Source organism: Python bivittatus, unplaced genomic scaffold, assembly GCF_059951505.1.
Source record: "Python bivittatus isolate LINGU-HERP-01145 unplaced genomic scaffold, Pbiv_v1 ctg000740_np1212, whole genome shotgun sequence".
Taxonomy (NCBI): domain Eukaryota; kingdom Metazoa; phylum Chordata; class Lepidosauria; order Squamata; family Pythonidae; genus Python; species Python bivittatus.
In genome coordinates this window covers 2,049,931-2,068,988 of record NW_028277106.1, presented here as the reverse complement: position 1 = coordinate 2,068,988, position 19,058 = coordinate 2,049,931, and the positions used below count along the sequence as shown (strand labels likewise).

Sequence of the window (19,058 nt, the reverse complement as noted above, 5' to 3'; positions counted from 1 at the left end):
TTTTCCAGCTCTCTGGTTCTTTCTCTTTGCTCTTATTTTTGGCCAGTGAGGAGGAGGGGGAGGAGACACACACAGCATAGTATCATTCAGAGGGAATATATAACAGGAGGATACAACTAGCAAATAGAATAAAGAGGGACACGTTATAATGAGAACGCAGCTATACCTTTTGCATCACGTTCACAATGATGACAGTTTGCAGTTAACCTGCACTAATTCCTACAGTACCCTGGGCGCAGAGATTTGATTTCATTTAAACTAGCTAAGTTCTCTCCTTGTTCCCTGGTCCATCCTGACCCATGGTTCCCTCCTGCTCCCAGTGCCATAAGGAGGACCAGCCTGGGCTCCAATTCTGTCCTGGGTGAAGACACACATAAGAGGAGTTAAAAAATTCTGCCCTCCCACCAGCACCCAGCACCAATTCAGCCCTTTCTCCTCATAACCAGGAGGCTGGCTTTTCCTTTTTGGTGACCACCTGAATTCTCCTTTGGAAGGACCTCCTCCTTTCATTTCCTATACAGTACATCTCCTTTTTTTGCATTTTAGAAAGCTCAGTGTGTATTCATCCTGGTCTCTTTAGATATTTCTCATTTCTACCAGTAGGAATTGTTGGCAGTTGCCTTATCTCCTTTAGAAGGATTTCCCATCCTTTCAAGGCACTTTTCTCCATGGATTTCAAGCCATTAGTTTGGACCTGCCTTCTGCCTGAGTTTGTCAACCTCCACTTTTCTGAACCCCAAACTCTGTGTCAGAATCTGCAGCAATCAGAATATATATCAGCTAGAGGACTGTTTTATTAGCATAGTAAATGCCATTTGTATACTTTAATTATAGGGAATGTTTTCTCAGCTTGGATTCTGCCATTCTCATTGGTGGGGGGGGAGTGAAAGAAGACAGAGCCGGAGGAAGATTGAAGGCCAGGAAGAAGACATGTTATCAAAGTGAGAAATGCACAAGGTCACACCTCTGTGAGAACCCAAAAGTGGCGCCTAGAATGAGTGGGGGGACTACGGGGGTAAAAGTAGAGGGAAAATTACGCAGGCTTTAGTTTTAGCAATGCTTTGCTTAGAGCTGCATGTATCCTGCAATAAATGAAATCTTTTCTGAATCTACTTTGGATTTCAAGAGATATGTCTGTACTGGGGTTTGAACATCGTAGACCTGACACTGTTCCTCTCCCCTTGATTTCATGAACATGAAGCCAACATTTGCCCAAGGTTTCAGTCACCTTCACTTCGACTAAGGATTATGTCCAGCGGGGCAGATCATCTTTTTCGTTCTTCCGCCTTCTCACCAATGAAATCAGCAAACAGAAACAGGAGTTCCTGGACTTCTGATTCTTGGCGGACGTTCATTAGGCCTCTGAAAAGTCAGTCCTCTTGACACAGAAAGAACTTGTCCATGTTGTTCCTCCAGGCAACCTATAATAAACCCCCTACTGCTTTTGTTTCTCCCCTTTTTTATACCCAAACCCTCTCAACAGGATTTTTCTGTTCCAGTTTATGAACTTATGTGCAGGTCTTCACCTTCTCTAGGCACAGCCCTCTCTTTCTGAGGAGCCTGTCCTTTGGAATATGCTATGACGTTTCAGGGATGTTCCAGTTGTGTGCCACCCCACCATCTTACAGGGATGCCTATGACATATGGGTCCTTGTGTGTTAGGACTTCAAATAGAGATCTACAAATTAATACATCAAAAACCAAGTAGTTGAATTTGACAAAAGGGAGTAAATTATTTCATTTTGCAAAAATGGTGAAAAACCAGTAAATGAATTTGTGTATGCCAATTTCCTGGGACGCGATGGCGCAGTGGCTTAATGACGCTGAAAGTTGCCGGCCAGAAATGGTCGACACTTCAGTGGTTCGAGTCCAGCCTTCACATTAACAGGGTGAGCTCCTGTTTCCTCCCCAGTTCCTGTCAACCCAACAGTTCGAAAACTCACGTGAGTAGATAAATGGGGACTCTCACTCCGGTGGGAGGAAAAATGCTGGCGGCGCCTTGCAAAAGGAGTCGGGAGCAGTTGCCGGTAAGCGCGAAACCGTGCTCGCCCGAAAAGGGCACGAAGCAACGGAAACCCCACCTCCTGCGCTCACCAGCTGGGCTCTGCTCTAGGAAGGAGGCTCTGGCAAACCACTTCCGAAACACCTTGCCTTGAAAACTGCAAGGACTCATCCAAGCAGTCACTGCAGAGTCGGTAACAACTGAGCGCAGATTAAAAAAAAAAAAAGACAATTTCCTAAAGATGGAAAATGGATGGAGAAGTATTTACGCATGCAATTGTTGAAAGAAAGATGGTGGGTAGAATGTGGTCTCATGTGAGAAATGAATGTTTGCCAGAAGAAGCAACAATAGCGACAGTGTAAGAGTTTCTGCCCTCTTTTATACAGGAGTGAGTTGGGTTTGGTTCATGCAAAAATTGAATGCAGTGGAAATGGAGTATTTAAAAAGTATGTGTGATAAAATACAAAGCGATAGAGTCAAGAATGAATTGGTGCTGAATAAAAATGGATTGAACAGAAGAACTACTAGAATGGAAGAAATACGTTGAGATGATCACATCAAGAGAATGAACAAGGGTTGAATTGTAAAACAAATATGTGAAGGAAAAGTGAATGAGCTGAGAGAAAGGGAAGGCTGAGGAAAATTACAATTAGGTGGAATTGATGAAATCCTTCGAAAAAGGTTTCGATAAGCAGAGACCAGTGTAGGAAGTGGTATATAGACAGGGCAGAAGCAGCGATTACTTGCAAGAGTCGAAATACATAGTTAATGCCCTGGGGATTTTTAATCTCTTGCCTAATTCCTTTGTCTTGCTACTTATAACTCTTTTTTTCTATATTTTGCACATTACTTACTTAGAAAGGTAAGAATAATACAATTTACTTATTTTCTGGGGCTTATGTGCTGCTCCAATCCAAAAGGTCTTTTGAGTAGCTTTCATTCCCTCCTTACAGTAAAAGGAATAAAATGCAAAAATAGTATAGTACAATGGGAGACAATAACACAAGGTAATAATAACAGTGTAAAAGAAAGAAACTAAGGCTGTTGAGAACAAATCATCCAACCATGATCCAAGTGCTGCTTCCAGCTTAGACTGGACCCCCTCTAAGACCTTTTTTAAAATGATATCAGCCACACACGCACATACAATGGGAGGAGGACTTACGTCGCTATGTGCCTTCTGCCATCTGGCCTCTTTTGACACCGCTGGGGTGCATGGAGAGAAAATAAAGGGTTCGGCTATTGACCTAATTCTGTCCAACATATAAGAACCGTTTGATGGACTAAGACGTCAAGCACCCTGCGCAAAGTGGACCCATCTCATCACAAGTCCATGGCAAGATTGGGAGGAAAAGCTGTCCTCGCTCACCACGAGAAGCAGAAAGAGACACCAGGAAGCAGGTGCAGATTGGCGGACAACAGTCAATGCCAGTTTGTAAGAAAGAATAGCAGCTGGTAGCTTGAGCCTCTGTGGGTGGAGTCAAGAAGGCTACCGCTTGGAATGAGGCGAGGCTGGCGGTAAATGCAAAAACGAGGAGACTGGAGAAGTGTTTGGATTTAAAAAGCCAAGGAAGCTCTTGCTCTATCATGCAGGGAACACAGTGGGGGCTAGGGAGAGGGCAGAACACCTCAGCACCTTCTCTGTGTTGTTTCGCAGAAAGGGAAGGCGCCCTTCCCGTCAGAACTTGATGCACGAGTGGGATGAATAAGGGACTCTTGGAGAATCCTCCTGCTTTGCCCACAGGTCGTTTCCAGCAGCTCTGGGAAGTTCTGTGCCTTCTGATACAGAGGTGGATCTTGTTCATACCCTCGTTTCTCCCTTGTTTTGCCTGCTTCTTGTCTTGCTTTTGCCAGTTAACTGTTTCTGGCATGTGACGGATTAAAGCCAAGCTATGGTTTTGCTAGCCGAACTGAATGGCATGTATGCTTGCTCTGAGCTGGCCACAGGGACTGATGGGGAGTGTGCTGGGTGCAGGCTAAACTGGAAGCCACCAACAATAATTCAGCAACACTCCCCAGTAAGCCTCTTGGATCTATACCCCTTGGACCCACGCTGTACCCTGCTTGAGATTAGTGACTCAGTAATTCCCCCATCACACCCTGTCTTCCAGAATCACCTCACCTAGTGTTTCCCCCTAACCCCAGTGGGTGCCAGAAAAACAGCTGGGCAGCTTTTCCAGCAACAAAAAATAAAAATGAAATTTCCATATCACAGTGCCACTTCCTGGCCATATAGTGTTGTGGCCTGTGACTAAAGGGACCAACATCTCTTCTATCCGTCCCCCCTTGGGAAACAGAACAAGCTTTCACAAGAAAAATAAAACCAAGTTTTAGTAAACAAAGTAAAAACCACTTTCTAATTTTAAACATTAAAATGCAAATATTCATTTTGCAGCCGAAAAAAAGGAAGGACAGAACTGTTACAGCAATAGGGACGCCATTCTCCACCCTTCAACCAGGGAGGTGTTTTATTTTTTATTTGTACAAAGGTAATCCTGTGTGAGAAAACCACTCCTCTGCAGATGCCAGAAGTTCAGTTTCCAAGTCCGTTCTGAAATAAGAACCTTCCCAAGGTCTCCAAAGGCAAGGAGCGGTCTTTGAAAGGTTCTCCCCTGAATGTCCTCAGGGTGGAGAAGGTGGGCGTTTAGGCTTTGCAGAAAAGTAGAGGGTGGCTGGGTTGTAGGGGCTGCATTCAGCTTCCACGAGCATGCAACACCTCTGCTCCCAGATCCCCCCGGTATTTAAAATAAAAGAAAACCAGCTCACCAATTCCCTCTTAAATCTTTTTTGCTTTTACTTCTGCCAGCTTAAAGAAGAACTTCAAAGTTCCCTCTGAGGGTCAAAGAGAAGAGATGGCCGTTTTCTCAGCAAGAAACCTCTAATTCTGAATCTGTGGCCCAGAGAAGGGAGGTTGGTGGATGCCCCCCCGCCGCCGGAGCTGAAGTCTGGCACACCCAATTGAGTGGCAAGGGAGCAGCGCCCCCAGGAAATGGGTTGCGGAGATCTTTCACCCGTGCAGGAAGTTAACAGAGGACTAGGAAAAATGGGGAATGAGCCCCTCCTCCCAATAGCAGTCTGTGGGCAGAGAAATGCCCTCCCCATTGGAGGAAGGCTGGGTCCATGGGGCAGGTGTAGGGATCTCAGAAAATGGAGGTTATGGCCAGCCCCTCCAGAAGAACGGCCATGATGCGGACAATGAGTCCTCTCCCCGGGGATCTAATGCTTCGACCCAGCAGCTTTTTGGAGGAAAGGAAAGCTGCTGTAATGGCAGCGGGGGGACCTTGTGAGGGAATTGTCCAGTGAAGATGATGAAGGATTCACTAAATGGCTCTAAAAGGGATGTGAGTGGGGAGGGGGGTAGCCGCGGTTTCTGGGCTTCACACGGGACCTTCAGAGGTGGAGAAAATCCACCGCTAAAGTGGGAAATGCTGCTTCCAGGCTGGCTGTCCCTGTGGAAGGCCTTGGGTGTCATTCAGGCCCCTTGTTTCCTCACAAGGCTGAATCTGAACTAACTGGGCAGGAATGGTGAAACTCCAAGCAAGTGTGGTGGAGCAGCCCCTAAGGTCCGAGATTCTCAGAACAGCCTTGTTCTCAGGCATGGGCCATGGGGCTGCTCCCTTTGAAAGGGGTGCCCCAAACCACTGGGATGCCTGTCATGTCCTGGGTGACAAGCCAGAAGAGGAGACCAGGAGGAGAAGGTACCCTCTCCGCAATTCTGCTGCCCACCTACCCCAACCAGTCCTGCCATTATCCTTGGTCTGGTCCTCTGTGCAGCTCCCCACCCTCCCCACGCTTTCTTGAGCTGCTGGAGCTTCCCCAAGGCTCGAGGGAGCCACCTGTGGGTTGGCTAACGAGCAGGACCACCATGGAATCCCCATCCCAGGAAATCATGCCCTCAAGTGAGCTGAGCCACTGCCAGACACCCTAAGTGCAGATCCTGAGAGAAATTCAGACTGACTGTGGAGAATCCGGGTCAGGAAAAACTGGTGTGGCTTATCCCCATAGCCACCCGGCCCCCCACCAGCCAAAAAGCCAACTCTCACCGGTTTGAAAAGGGTCCCAGGCGTGGAGGAGGAAGAGGGGCACCAAGTGCAGCCTGGGAAGAAAGTGAGCAGGTTGCCCCCACAGGCTCCCTCCCAGACGCAGTCCGGTTTGCTACCATCCTTCCCAAGATGCAGTGCCCAGAAGTGGCCACAACATTCCAGCTGTGGCCTGACCAACGAAGAACAAAGAGGAACAGCAACCTATCTTGATCTCGCCACTTGACTTGGGTTGTGCAGCAAAGGACTGGCCTTTTTTTGCTTCTCTTTTGCAGCTGCATCAAGCTGTTCAACCTGTGATCCGCCAACACACACATGCTGCTGCCCGGTGCGGTTCCTGCCACCAGCCTACGCTCACGCCTTGGATTCGTCCTACTCAAATGTCGGGCTTTACCTTTATCTCTTTTAACATTCACCTTGCTGGCTTTGGCCCACTGCCGACCTCCTGAATCTTGATACCCCTCAGTTGGTAATCATATTTGCTGGTACCTCAACAAAAACATTGAAAAATGCATTGAGCAGCTCAGAGCCCTGTAGTTTCCCATTCCAACTTTCCTTCCAGCTCGCTCTGGAACGACGGATAGATGTCCTCTGGGTACGATTGTTCAACCAGCTCCACCTACGGATAGCATCGTTCTGCCAAACACTGTCCTCTTCTTTGTTGTGGGACGTGACAACAGTGTTGGCGCGGTGACCTCAGGCAATCTCTCCCTCGTTCAGGTGGCCAAGGGAGACCTCCCCCAGACAAACCTTGCAGTGGAGCTGGGGGTTGGATGGCTACACCTAGGCCCCTTACAAAGTGCAGAAGGCAGGTGAATGCCACAGGCCGCAGCAGCCGGGGGTGTCCTTGTGCGATGGGAAGGGACCATTGCTCTGCTCCCTGGCTCCTACACCACATCATCTTGGAAGCAGCAGAGGGCCCATGTCTGATCTGAAGACTGAACAACCTCACCATCATGACTCTTGCCCTTTCCACCCAGGTCCACATCACTAAAGCTGAACTTTAGGACTCTCTTTTCTCAACCAGTTTTCAGCTGAGTTGCTTGATACTCCCCTGGTGTTCTTGGTCAACCAAATTCCGGAGGAAATGTCATCTGAAGCCAGCCCTCTTTGCTTCTGCTGGAATTGGAGGGTGGGCTGCCCCCTTCCTAGCTGCCCCATAGGTGCCTGCAGTGGGTAATCCATGGCCGCCCAAGGGGGGGACTGGTGGGGGTCACCTCAAATTTGCCCCTTTAATCCAGGCCCGGCCCCTCTGGGAGCCTGGGAGCTAGTCAGCCAGGGTCTCCCTCCTCAGCCTGGGGGCTTCTGGTTCTGGACGGGAGGCCAGGGCCTTACACTGGCTGCAGAGGAGGCACAAGTTTCTTCTGCCCTTTCCTCCCCTCCTGAGAGACCAACCTGCCGACTGAGGCAGCCCTGGAGAGTGTTCTGGGTTCGGAAGGCCAGAGTTGTCTCCAGGGTGGGCAGCCGGGGCCTGCTTCTGCCCGCTGAGTTCAGCCGCGGCTCCTGAGGCGCTTGCATCCTGCGGGCGGGCCCCTTTTAGGAAGGAGAAGAACCATTCGGTCTCTCTCAGCTTTATGAAGTGAAAGCCGTGATCCAAACTGAAGTGGGCACTTCACCAGGAAAAGGTTGCCCATCAGAACCTGGAGCTGCCCTGCTTGCCCACTGCAAACCAGCCAACCCACCTGCGTTTCCTCCCCTCCCTCCAGAGCTGCCAAAGGTAAGTCTGGAGCATCCGACGTTCGCCTCCCTTTCATGCGCCTCCTCGTAGCGAGAGAGGCCACGGGAGGCGCCGCGTTCAAGCGCATCCGTCCTTCTTCGCGCCTGCCCGGGACGCTGCTCCGCAGAAGCGACGGGGCCGCAAAACCAGGCATATTTCTTCGGGCTCGCCTTTCGCTAGCCCGCCACCTCGTTCCGCGCAGGCCGGGCAGCTCCGGGCTCTCTGCCTCCCGAGGCGCGGCGCGAGAGGAACTCCGGGGGCGGGGCTTCGGAGACCTGCCCCCGCCAGGTGTGCGTGGCGCGCAGAAGGGGCGTGGCGCAGCGCCGTAGGCCCCTCCGCCTCCGCAGCCTCCCCGAGAGGCGACGCGAGGCCGCGCGAGCGCCGCAGGTGGAGGCGGCCCGGCCGGGCCAGCGCGTCGGGGACCTGCTGTGAGCGGGCGAGGGGCAGGGGCAGGGGCGGGGGACGGGGCCGGCCGGCCCTCCAGCAGCCGCCCCCCGCGCAGGATTCCCGGTGCCAGGCCTCGCCCGCCCCACCATGGCGGCGGCGGCGGAACTGAGCGCCCTGCCGCTCCCGCGGGACGAGGCGGCGGGCGGCGGCGACCTGGAGGTGAACCCTTTCGACGGGCTGCCCTTCTCCTCCCGCTACTATGAGCTGCTGAGCCGGCGGCGCCGCCTCCCCATCTGGGCCGCCCGGTTCGCCTTCCTGGAGCAGCTGGAGGGCGGCGCCGGCGCCGGCCCCGTCCTGGTCTCGGGCGAGCCGGGCGCCGGCAAGAGCACGCAGGTCAGCTAGGCCGCTGGGGGGCTGCTGCGGGCGGTGAGGCCGGGCCGGGCCGGCGGGGCGACCCTCGGCGCGGCAGGGCGCGGCTCCTCTGGCCTCGGCGAGCGAGCCGCGGCGGCGGGACTTTGCCCGGGCGGGGCCTTTCCCTTCCCTTCCCTTCCCTGGCGGGCGAGGCAGGTGGGGGACCGAGTGGAAGCGGGGTCGCTGCGCCTCCGAGCCGCCGCGCCGGTCAGGCCCTGGCCCCCGGCGAGGGGTGTCCGTGCCCCGCGGCTTGCAGGATGGCCGGGCTGGCGAGGCTTGGGGCCCTGCTCGGCCCTTCGCTGCGGACTTCCCAGGCTTGCGGGTCTGGAGCTGCGCGCAGGGCCGCGACGCCCCGCAGTTCGGCGCGCTGGGACCGCTCGGTGGCCTTTGGGCCCCTCGCGCGGGACCCAAGGAGGTGCAGGGTCGCTGCCTGGAAGGAGACGCTTGAGGCGCCTGGAGGCCTGGGCGGGCAGCGTTGGAGCCGGTCGGCGCAGCTTTTCAGCTGCCTTTCTTCAAGGGCTGGGGCGGCGGGCAGTTCGGTCTTTCGGCGGATGGACTCTGCCCATTAGCAAGCCCCTTAGCAGAGCGGGGACCGTTTAGCATACCTGACCTCGTTTATTTCCTGTGTCTGGTGGCAAGGAATTGGGGGTGACATTTGCAGCGCTGAACTGGTCGTCTTCTCCTTGCTTTCCTCACCCTCCCTCAGGCAGCCTGGGGGTGGGGGGGTGCGGCCGAGAACCGGGGGCTTCCCTACTGGTCACCGCTCGGTGATAATTCCTCTGCTTTGGGTGCAGAAACTGGCAAGTAAAAAGGGTCTGGGTCTACAGTGATGGCAGTTGGCGTCAGCCGAGTAGGCCATCCTGGGCTGAGGCCTGGCCTGGTGGCGGGCAGGAGGGTGTTGGGATTCTGGCTAAGGATCTGCGGAGCCAACCTCAAGATCCCTCCCCAGCTCCGTCTTCCTGGCGTGTCCATTTGCCGTACTGAAGCGGGCAGCTTTTCTCTCTCCAGCCCTGAGCTGACCGGTTCTGCCTGTTGCTGGGGCGGCAGGGAACCGCCGCTCTGCTGGGCTGGCGCATTGCGAGGGGAACGGTGCTGTGCCCTGCCATTCTGCCCATTCTTCCCAGGTGCCCCAGTGGTGTGCAGAACAAGCCCTCTCAGTGCAGTTTGCCCATGGCCGGGTGGTCTGCACCCAGCCACATAGTTTGGCAGCCCTCAGTCTGGCATTGCGCGTGGCAGATGAGATGGACCTCAACGTGGGCCATGAGGTTGGCTATTGTGTGCCCTATGAGGACTGCTGCGTCCCAGAGACCCTGCTCAGGTAAGTGGGATCCGCTCGTCTAGGGCATTTGCATTCTGGGGAGCCCGTTTCCTCTCAATTCTCTTTGGCTGTCTGGGTTGGGGCCTAGTGTATCTCGACCAATGTTGCTTGCGCTGAAAAAGCCCTCCATTTTGGGTAAAGGGGGAACTCTGGCTGGAGGCCAGGCTGGCAAAGCTGCTGGGCTCGTCTGCTCCTTCAGACCGGCTGCCCGTGCGATGCCCCATAGTGCTCTTAGTGCAGCGCTCCCAAGCAGGATGAGGAGCTCCCCGGAACTCCGGTAAACGGTCCCCTGCCCTGCCCTGCCCTGCCCTGCCTCGCCTCCCTCATCGTTGGTGTCTGTCAGCCGGAGCATTTGCCCTCCTGACTGGGGGCAGCGAAGTAACGGCAGGTCCAAGACTTGGAGATTACGTAGGGGGCCCAGACTGAACTGGGTATTTGTAAAGAGGTGACTGGCAGCCATGTTTCTCAGACAAACCAGCCTCAGATTAAAGGAAAATTATTACTGTCATTAAAAATAAACGCGAGAATATTAATTCATGACCGGGAACTAGTAGCAGTTAAAAAACCGGGAGACCGGGAGTTCCAGTCCTGCCTTAGGCATTAAGCCAGCAGGGTGACTTTGAGGCAGTCCCTTCCTGTCGGCCCCAGGGAGGAGGAGGCCGGGGCAAACACCCCTGAAAATGCGACCAGGAAAACCGCAGGGACTTGTCCAGGCAGTTGCCAGCCAGCAAAAAGCCTCGCGCTAACTCACAAAAAAGCCCTAAGAGAGAACACTAAGATGAAGCGCAAACACTTCCAGCCCTCGCGTTCAGTCGTTCTTTCAGAGAAGACGTTTGCTTTGACAAAGGCACCCAGTTGTCCAGAAGGGGCTGCAGGAACCCGAGCGCAGAGGCGGCGGCGGCGGCACCAGAGCCTGGCCGAGGAACCCCCCTCTTCCCCGGCTTCTGGCCCCTCCCCTTCTGCACGTTGCGGTGGGTGGCTCCTCCGGCCCCTTGCTGGTGGGGAGGCATGTGTGTGCTCCTTTCCTGTAGGAATCAGGAGGGTGTGTGCAGGGGACGCCCCCCGCCCGCCCTCCCATGTTTCTGGGCCGAGAGTCCCCCAGAGGCACGGAAGGGTCTCCCTGCACACGGGCCGGCTGCAGCCTTCGGCTCTTGCTGCACGTGCAGGACAGGGGACTTGTGCGCTGCAGGTTCTGCCTGGACGAAGTCCTGTTGCAAGAGATGACGTCGGACCCGCTGCTGCGGCAGTACGGGGTGGTGGTGCTGGACGAGGCTCAGGAGCGTACCGTGCCCACGGAGCTGCTGCTGGGGCTGCTAAAGGACGTGCAGCACCAGCGCCCGGAGCTGCGCCTGGTGGTGGTGACCGAGCCCCTCCTGGAGGAGCCGCTGCGTCATTTCTGCCAGGATGCCCCCGTGGTGCGGGTCCCGGGGCTCGGCCCGGCCCCACGCCTGACCTACAGGGAGCCCCGCCCAGGGGGGCACATCCCTGCCACCTGCCAGGCTGTGCTGGAGCTTCATCGGCAAAAGGAGGTTGGCGACGTGATGATCTTCGTGGCCAGCGAGCAGGTGGGATTTTGGGTAAAGCCTGACATGGTGCAGAAGCTCCCCTCTAAAGCAGTATCGCAGGAAGCTCCGGGCACACTGCCGACCTGTGAGGGCGCTTGGGAGGAATTTGGGCTCCTGAGCTTAGTTTCTTTGCGAGAGAGGACAGTGTGGCCAGCCTTAGAGGAAGATGGCGGATGGGCCCTTGGAGAGGCAGACAGGCTGGGCGACGCATGACTGCGGCCAGTTGAAGAAGCAGCTTCGGCTGTCTTCGAGCATCCTGCCTGGGGCTTTCCTGGGGTGGGGGCGCTGGTTCTGTTCACAGCGGAAAGGAGCATCCTTTAGTCCCGTGTCCTGCACGTCTTCTTCCAGGAGATCAGTGAGTGTTGCGAAGCCCTCCAGACAGAGGCTGTGACCTTGGAGCCCAGCCTGGGACCCCTGCTGGTGCTGCCCCTGCACCCGGCCGTGGGGAGGGACATTCAGAAGTTGTATGAGAACAGCCTGGGTGACCGGGCACGCCGAGTCATTGTCACCCACTGGCTGGCCGATGCAGCCTTCTCTGTGGGCAGCGTCAGGCACATCATCGACACGGGGATGGAGCTGCGCAACGTGAGTCACGTGAGCGGGGGGGGGAGGCGTGGGGTCAGTAGCAGCCAAGGAATCTGCTGCTGTTGCGTGCTCTCTGGGACAGCACTCTTGCCCTCTGACTCAAAGGAGAAGGCCTGGCGGGCCTCCCAGTGTCTCTGAGCGCTGGCCAAGCCTGGCTGGGACTAATGGGAGCTGTTGTCCGCTAGCACTGGAAGGGCCTCCCGAGCCCACTCAATAGAACTGAGACATCTCTGGAAGACCTGGCAGCCTCAGGGTGTAAGGTGGAGGGGCAGCACATGGGATCCTGTGGCCCATCCCATGCAGGCACACCCCCCACCATCTCCATCCTAGCACATTAATGCCCTCCCATTCTGCCTGCGGGAAGCTCCCAGGGGCTTTAATCCAGCCCTAGGAACGCTCCAGGCAGTCGAGGTGGACACAGTATCCCTGGGACCTTCCTCTGTGGGCGGGTAAGAAACGAAGGCAAATGCAGCCGTGGGTCCGCCTCCCAGTTTCTTTGTTTCCTCCAGCAGCCAAAGGCACCAGCCTGCCGTTGCTCCCAGCCACTTTGGCCCCCCAGCTGTGGACGAGAAAGAAAAGCCCCCTTCCCACAAGGTCTTCCCTCCCTCCTGCCCAGCCCCTCTTTAACAGCCACCTCTGGGTGCTCTCTCTGGACAGGTGTACAACCCACAGATCCGGGCTGCATCGCAGGAGTTGCGCCCCATAAGCAAGAGGCAGGCAGAGGCCCGGCGGCTCAGGGCTGCTGGTGTCCCTCCAGGTGAGCCCCTGGGGTTGGGGTGCCGGCTGCTCCTGCAGGGCCCCTGGCCAAGCGGCTGCTTCCTCCTGTTCCCTCCTCGAGAGACTGTGCCCTGCCCCACAGGAACCTGCCTGCGCCTCTATTCAGAGGCCTGCTACGAGCAGAGGCTGCCAGCCGTGTCTCCCACCCACCTCATGGAGGCCGACCTTCGCCGCCCCATCTTGCTGCTGAAGAGGCTGGACATCGCAGATGTGGGCCAGTGTGATTTTCTCGACAGGCCAGGTGCAGCCAGGGTTTGGTGCAGCGTCAGTTTGGCTTTTGGAGGGGCAGCCCAAAGAGTTGTCCCTGCCAGGCTCCAACAGCCATTTCATGCACATCTCTCCTCCCCTGCCAGCCCCCGAGTCTCTGATGCAGGCCCTGGAGGACCTGGACTACCTGGCGGCCCTGGATGATGATGGGAACCTTTCCGAGGTGGGCATCATTATGTCGGAGTTCCCTCTGGACCCCCAGCTGGCCAAGGCCCTCCTGGCCTCGTGCGAATTTGATTGCGTGGAGGAGATGCTGACTCTGGCCGCCATGCTGACGGGTACGGGGCTCGGTGCCTCAAGGGCCAGTTGGACCACCTGAGGCAAGACCCTCAGCCCCTTCCTCAGAGGGAAGATGGGTGCTCCTTGCACAGCTGTGGGAGAGGCCCCATCCAATCTCCTGACCTCTGCTGCCCTTCCTTCCTGCAGCCTGGCCGTGTTTCCAGACCCCGGCTACGCGCTGGGAGGATGCTGTGGTGGCCCGGCGGCGAGCCCTGCTCCATCCCGCAGGGGACCATTTCACCCTCATCAACGTCTTCAACGCATTCCACCAGCGTGAGTGCCAGGCAGAGGGGAGGGTGGCTCTGGGGGGGGGTGGAGGGTCAGCGGCCAACCCCCCCCCCCCCGATGCACCTCTTCCATCTCTTTTCTTAGAGAGCGACCCAGAAAGCTGGTGCCGGAAGCACGCAATAAGCGAGGCAGCCCTGCAGCTGGCCGGAGCCGTGCGGACAGAGCTCTTGGACGTGATGCAGCGAATTGAGCTTCCGGTCTCCCCACCGGCCTTTGGCACCGACAGCAACATCCTGCAGCTGAAACGAGCCCTCCTCACGGGCTTCTTTCTCAAGGTAGAGCTCCTGGCACGCCCCAGTTTACAGGCAAGGAAGATTGGCACGCCTTGTTGCCGCCGCTCAGGAGACGTGGGTGTCCTGAAGCAGGAGCAGGGTCCCTGCAGAGGGGAGGGCCAGGCCTAGCTGCTCGCCAGGCAGAGCAAGAGCCTTTGAGGAGACCCAAGGCGGGGCCAGAGCTGTGGTCCCAGGAAGGGCCGATGGAAGCCCTGTGGCAGATTCCTCTCCAGCGGGGCAGGTGGGAGTGGAGCTCTGCCATCAAGAGGGAGGAAGCGACTCAGCCCAGTCAAAGAGGAAGCATTTCAAAGTATCCCAACTGGGCGGGGGGTTTGCTCTTCTAGCTTCCAGAGGTCCCTTGCCACAAGGTCTTGACCTCACCCAACTGAGGGGTTTGACTCTCCTACTGAAGTAATGGAGATGACCCTCCCCCTTTCCAGGCTTACTGCATCGGTGCTCCAGAGCCGGCTGGGGAGAAATGGTGGAACGGCCCCTCCCTTGCCTGGGGCCACTGCGGCCCTTCCTTTGCTTTCCTCAAGCTGCAGCCTGGCTCTTGGGCACACTCGAAGGTGCCCCTGAGTATTCCCCCGTCTGAGGAGCCCACCCTTTTCCCCTTGTGCAGGTCGCCCGGGACATCGATGGCTCAGGCAACTACCTGCTGCTGACGCACAAGCACTTGGCCCAGCTGCCCCCCGGCTGCTGCTACCGGCTGCGCCACCCACCCCCACGGCCCCCCTCCTGGGTGCTGTACCACGAGTTCACCATCTCCCAGGACAACTGCCTGAGGATTGTCTCTGAGATCCAGCCAGACTTGTAAGCTTCCACTGGGGACCTGGGGGGCGGGGGCAAAGTCATGCATTTCTGTGCTCGCTCCCTCCCTCCCAGAGGTGTGGAACACGGTGTCTTTGGGTGGCCGAGGGGCAAAGCGGATTCCGTGCCATGCGCCAGCGCTCAGCTTGGTCCAACTGTTCCTTGACTCTAGCGTGGCTGAACTAGCCCCCCAGTACTTCCTGACCAATTTGCCCCCCAGCGAGAGCCGGGACTTGCTGATGGAGCTGCGTGGGAAGCTGGCAGGAGATGCGGAGTTACCTGCCCCCCTCTCAAGTCAAGGGGAGAGCCCCCAGGCCCCCAGTGCTGCTGAGGACGGGGAGGATTCCTGTGTGCTGCAGTGACTGTGGAGAGAGAGAGGAAGATGGGCTCGGCGGAGCCGCGTTGCCCCTCCAGGAGAGCGAAGGCCTTGGGCCTGCCAAGAGTTGCCCGGGTTTCCCCCAGCACACAACTCAGGCTGTCCAAATGCCTGCCAGGCTTTGGGAAGAGGGCAGAGCAGGGGCGTTGCCACCCTGAGCGGCGGGGCCCCAAATTGGCCGCTTTGGGGATCATGCCTTAGCTGGGCATGCTTGGACGGTAGAGGGTAAGAGGCGGCCTGGGCATCTGGCTGTCTTGCAGCCCTATCCCTCTGGCCACTGCTCCTGCTCCCGTCTGGGCAGAGACGGCTGGCTGTGGGTCTGCTGTCTAGTGGTGCCAGGAGGTTCTCCACTGGGTCTGAATAACCTTTCTGCCCCCACCCCGTTCCTCGGGCAGCTGGGTCTCCCTCAGCTCTCCTTGGTGTCTGAGGTTGGCAGCCTCGGCGAGCAGCAGGGCTGCTTTCACCTCTCCACTGGGGGGTTGTGGCAGGCCCCGGAGACCCCCATAGCACTCTTCTGCTCAGTAGGGGAAGAAGCTGCCAGCCCCCCCAATTCTCCAAAGGGGCCCTCTCCCTTTTTCTCAGAAGCAGTGTGCTGGGAGGGGGCTTTTGTTGTCCCGCCCATTCGCTTTCAGCTTCAACTGGAGGTCCCCGCTGAGCTGTCTTCAGTGTCTTTGTTAATTGTGGAGGGGTGGGGGAGAAGCCTGGGCGCGGCCCTTGCCTTTTCTGTATGTGCCTAAAAAGCATTTCCTGCGCCCTTGGGAACAGTGGGCATGCGTCCACTTGTGGGGCAGACCCTAGCAGGCTCCATAGGGCCTGGGCTTGCTCTCCCCCTGCTGCCCCGGACGATCCTATCTGCAGGGATTAAATTCTTTTAAACATCCAAATGTGTCTGATGCAGATTTGAAAGCGGAAGGGGGCCGATGGCCCTCTGGCCGTCAGGGCTGAAGCGCTGGAGAGAAAGAGGAAGGGGCACAGGGTGGGTGGGAATAGGGCTGCTGGCCCTGGTGCCCTAAGTGGCCCTGCCCTGCCCTGCCCTGCCCTGCCCTGCCCTGCCCTGCCCTGCCCTGCCCAGGACCAACGCCATACCTCCAGTTTGAAGGGGAGGAGGGCTTCCTGCGCAGTTTGCGGGGGGGGGGGCTGGGTGTGAATGGAATGCCCAGGCCCTGCGAGTCTGGCTGGGCCCCCCTTGCGCTGGCTTTCTCCTGCTGCGCCTGTCCTCAGTGAGGCAGCCGAAGGGGAGGGGACAGGAAGAGCGGCCGCAGCTGCCCTTACTCAGCTCCCCCAGGGGCCAGCCTGGCCAGGCGGCTCCTCTGACCAGGACTGGCCTGTTGGGAAGCTGGGGCAGAGCTCGCCGGAGGCTCCTCTCACCAGAGGCCGGGGCTTCCTTCGCCAGGCAGGCTGGAGGCCAGACCTGGGCAGTCTGTGCCCCTCTAGGCCTTCATGCCCAGGAGGCCCCGTGGGGCAGGTGCCGCCAGAAAACAGCCCCAGCCCTCTGGGGGCTGGCCTCTTACGCCCCAAGGCCTTGGGCAGAAGCAGAGGGCAGGCCGTCAAAGTGGTCTCAGCCCCTCGGAGAAGCTGAAGCACGTCCTTGCAGGTCCCCGGTGGTGCTGCCTGCAGTTGGTGGAGGCTGCCCTCAGCCAGTGCGTGGGGTGGCCAGGATCTCCACCTCCCCTCCACCGGGGCTCCTGGGAGTGCTGGGCTCCGGCCATTGGCAGCTTCCTAGGCCCGACGCCAGCGTGGTCGTGTGCAGCTGGAGGGGCGCTCGGCTGAGGAAACAGCCAAGGCAGCCCCACTGAACCGCTTATCTAGAGCATTTATCTCCAGGCATCGTTCCGTGGGGCCGGGGTGGCACGACTTCCTCAAGGAGGTGGGCAAGAAACCACAGATAGGCGTCAAAGTAATGCTCGTAAGCATTTCAAGGAAGGCAGCGGGGGAGCCAAGCCACGCAGCGGCATCTGTTTTGAAAGATCAAGCGATGGGTCATGTGGGAAACCCCCAAGCCAGCTGAACCCCTGGCTGGGCTGAGAAGACGTCCCCTGCCCCGGTCCCTGGCAGCCCAGGGGGGCTGGCTCCCTCTCGGCCTCCAGGCGGCCGTGGAGGAGCATTTATGCAACAGGTCAGGGCTGCCCTCAGGCCTGCTGTGGCATGAGAGCTGTCGGGTCAGGTGGCTGCAGTCCTCCCCCAAAAAGCAGGCGCTCCTCTGCGCTCGCGCTCCTTCCGTGTGGCCCGCAGTTCCTCTCTGCCCAGTGCCTGGCAGACGGCAGGGGATATGTGGGGCCCTGCAGCCTGACTCCGAACCTGCTTCCTATGTCTGGAATGCCCCTCCTGAGTCCTGCCCACCTGCTGGCAAGAGTCCCCAGAGAGAGGGTTTGCCTCCTCCAGACCCGGATGCCAGTAGCAGTGCAGGGCTAGATGTAGATTTGTGCTTAGAGGCGTAACTAGGAAGGCAGGCTGCAGTGAAGCCCCAGGACCCCTGCCTGCCCTGGCCTCTCTGCAGTTGTTCTTCCGTGGTTCATTTGGAAGAAGAGAAACAGCTTTTCTGCGGGGCAGCCGGAGGGTCCCTGGCACCCTGCCCGGACCCCTGTGGTGTCCGTACAATGAGCTGAGCTGGGAAAGTGCGGTCTGCAACCCGGATGGGCATGGTGGCAGAGAGGCCTGTTCCGTGAGAAGGAACCCTAGGCTACCCCACTCCTGTGGGGAGAGGGAGGGCAGGACGCTGAGCCCTGAGGGCCCAGGGGCTTCCTGCCACTGCTGCTGCCCCCACCAGCCACAGGCTTCCAGGACCACGCCCTCAAAGCTTTGGGAAACGCACCGCTGTGGGGATGCGGGCACGTGAGCTGAGGACGACAGGACAGGGTCGGGTGGAGTTCCCCATCCCTGCCACGGTTTCCCCTTTGGCAGAAGCAAGCCAAGGGCGGTAGGAGTACGTGGGCGGGCAGGGAAGCCCCTGGAGGCTCAGAACCATCCCACGCAGAGGAGCCTGTCTGAACCGAGGGAGCGGCCAGGAAAGGGCTCCAAAGCCCAGGGACTGGCATCCGAGGAGTCCTGGCCACGGCCAGCGAGGTTGGTGTCTCTCGCTTCGTCTTGATACGGCCAGCCAGGTTGGTGTCTCTTGCTTCGTCTCACGGCAGCCGACTTCCGCAGGCAAGCTCGGTGTGGCATGAGGTTGCCCCTCCTCTTGGCTACTGGAGGACCCCCTTTAAGAGGGCAAGGGGGATTAACTGTCCTCAGCAATCGTGTGTCCTTTTTTCCACGTCCTGTATCAAGTCGCATTTCTTCCCACGGAGGAGCTTCCGTTCTTTCATGGCTTCTCTGACGCAAATCTAGGTTGGGCGCCTGAGGCCCTTCCAAACGCGTTTTTCCGTTTCCCACCCCACCTCATGGCAGAAATCTTCCACCTCCGAACTGAAGAGTCCAAGCAGCTCCCGTGGGCATCGTCGGCCTGGAGAGCTGTTCAGTGCAGTTTTCTGTCTTTTTGTGGGCCGTGTCCTTCAATACAGAAAATACAAGTGGTTCCAGCTCCTCATTTTCCTGCCTAACACTCCGTAGTTCCTTGCAGTTTCTTCAAGGTTATGTTGTTTGTTCCCCTGCGGATTGTAAGACAGAATATTTGTCAGCCACGTTTATGAATCCGGAGGGCCGGCCACCACGTGGCCCTGGGAGGCAGCCCCGCCGACCGACCGCTGGCCCGAGGTCCCCCCCCGCTTCACCCGAGGCTCTTCATCCAGGCGTCCATAATCGCCGCCTGAAGGCCTGGAGCTCTTCTCCGCAGCCCTGCCCCCTGGCGCTCTCCTCTCCCCCCCGCGAGCACTCCTGGTACCAACCCCGAGATTCACTGCCTTCTGTGATGTTGGGGGGTGGAGAGCGTTGCCTCTGGCCCCCTTGCTTTCCCTTCCTGGAGGGCAGTCGGCCCACGCTCGCAGTCTGCGTCTTCGGGGAGGGGAGCAAGCGTGGCAGATGTCAC

General features: G+C 57.8%; 1 protein-coding gene across 1 annotated transcript; it reads left to right on the top strand.

The window, feature by feature from the left end:
- Positions 1-7,919: 7,919 nt before the first annotated feature.
- On the top strand, positions 7,920-15,978 carry DQX1 (DEAQ-box RNA dependent ATPase 1). Its single transcript, XM_088128770.1, has 11 exons — positions 7,920-8,539; positions 9,682-9,875; positions 11,065-11,440; positions 11,789-12,025; positions 12,683-12,782; positions 12,885-13,043; positions 13,156-13,347; positions 13,496-13,621; positions 13,721-13,911; positions 14,531-14,721; positions 14,891-15,978. The coding sequence occupies exons 1-11, from the start codon at positions 8,294-8,296 to the stop codon at positions 15,078-15,080; spliced, it is 2,202 nt and encodes a 733-aa protein (XP_087984896.1). The 5' UTR covers positions 7,920-8,293; the 3' UTR covers positions 15,081-15,978.
- Positions 15,979-19,058: the final 3,080 nt, after the last annotated feature.

Coding starts and splice junctions, on each gene's coding strand:
- DQX1 (XM_088128770.1), top strand. CDS start 8,294: ATGGCGGCGGCGGCGGAACTGAGCGCCCTGCCGCTCCCGCGGGACGAG. Junction 12,783..12,884: donor GGCTGCTGGTGTCCCTCCAG/GTGAGCCCCTGG, acceptor CCTGCCCCACAG/GAACCTGCCTGCGCCTCTAT. Junction 13,044..13,155: donor TGATTTTCTCGACAGGCCAG/GTGCAGCCAGGG, acceptor CTCCCCTGCCAG/CCCCCGAGTCTCTGATGCAG.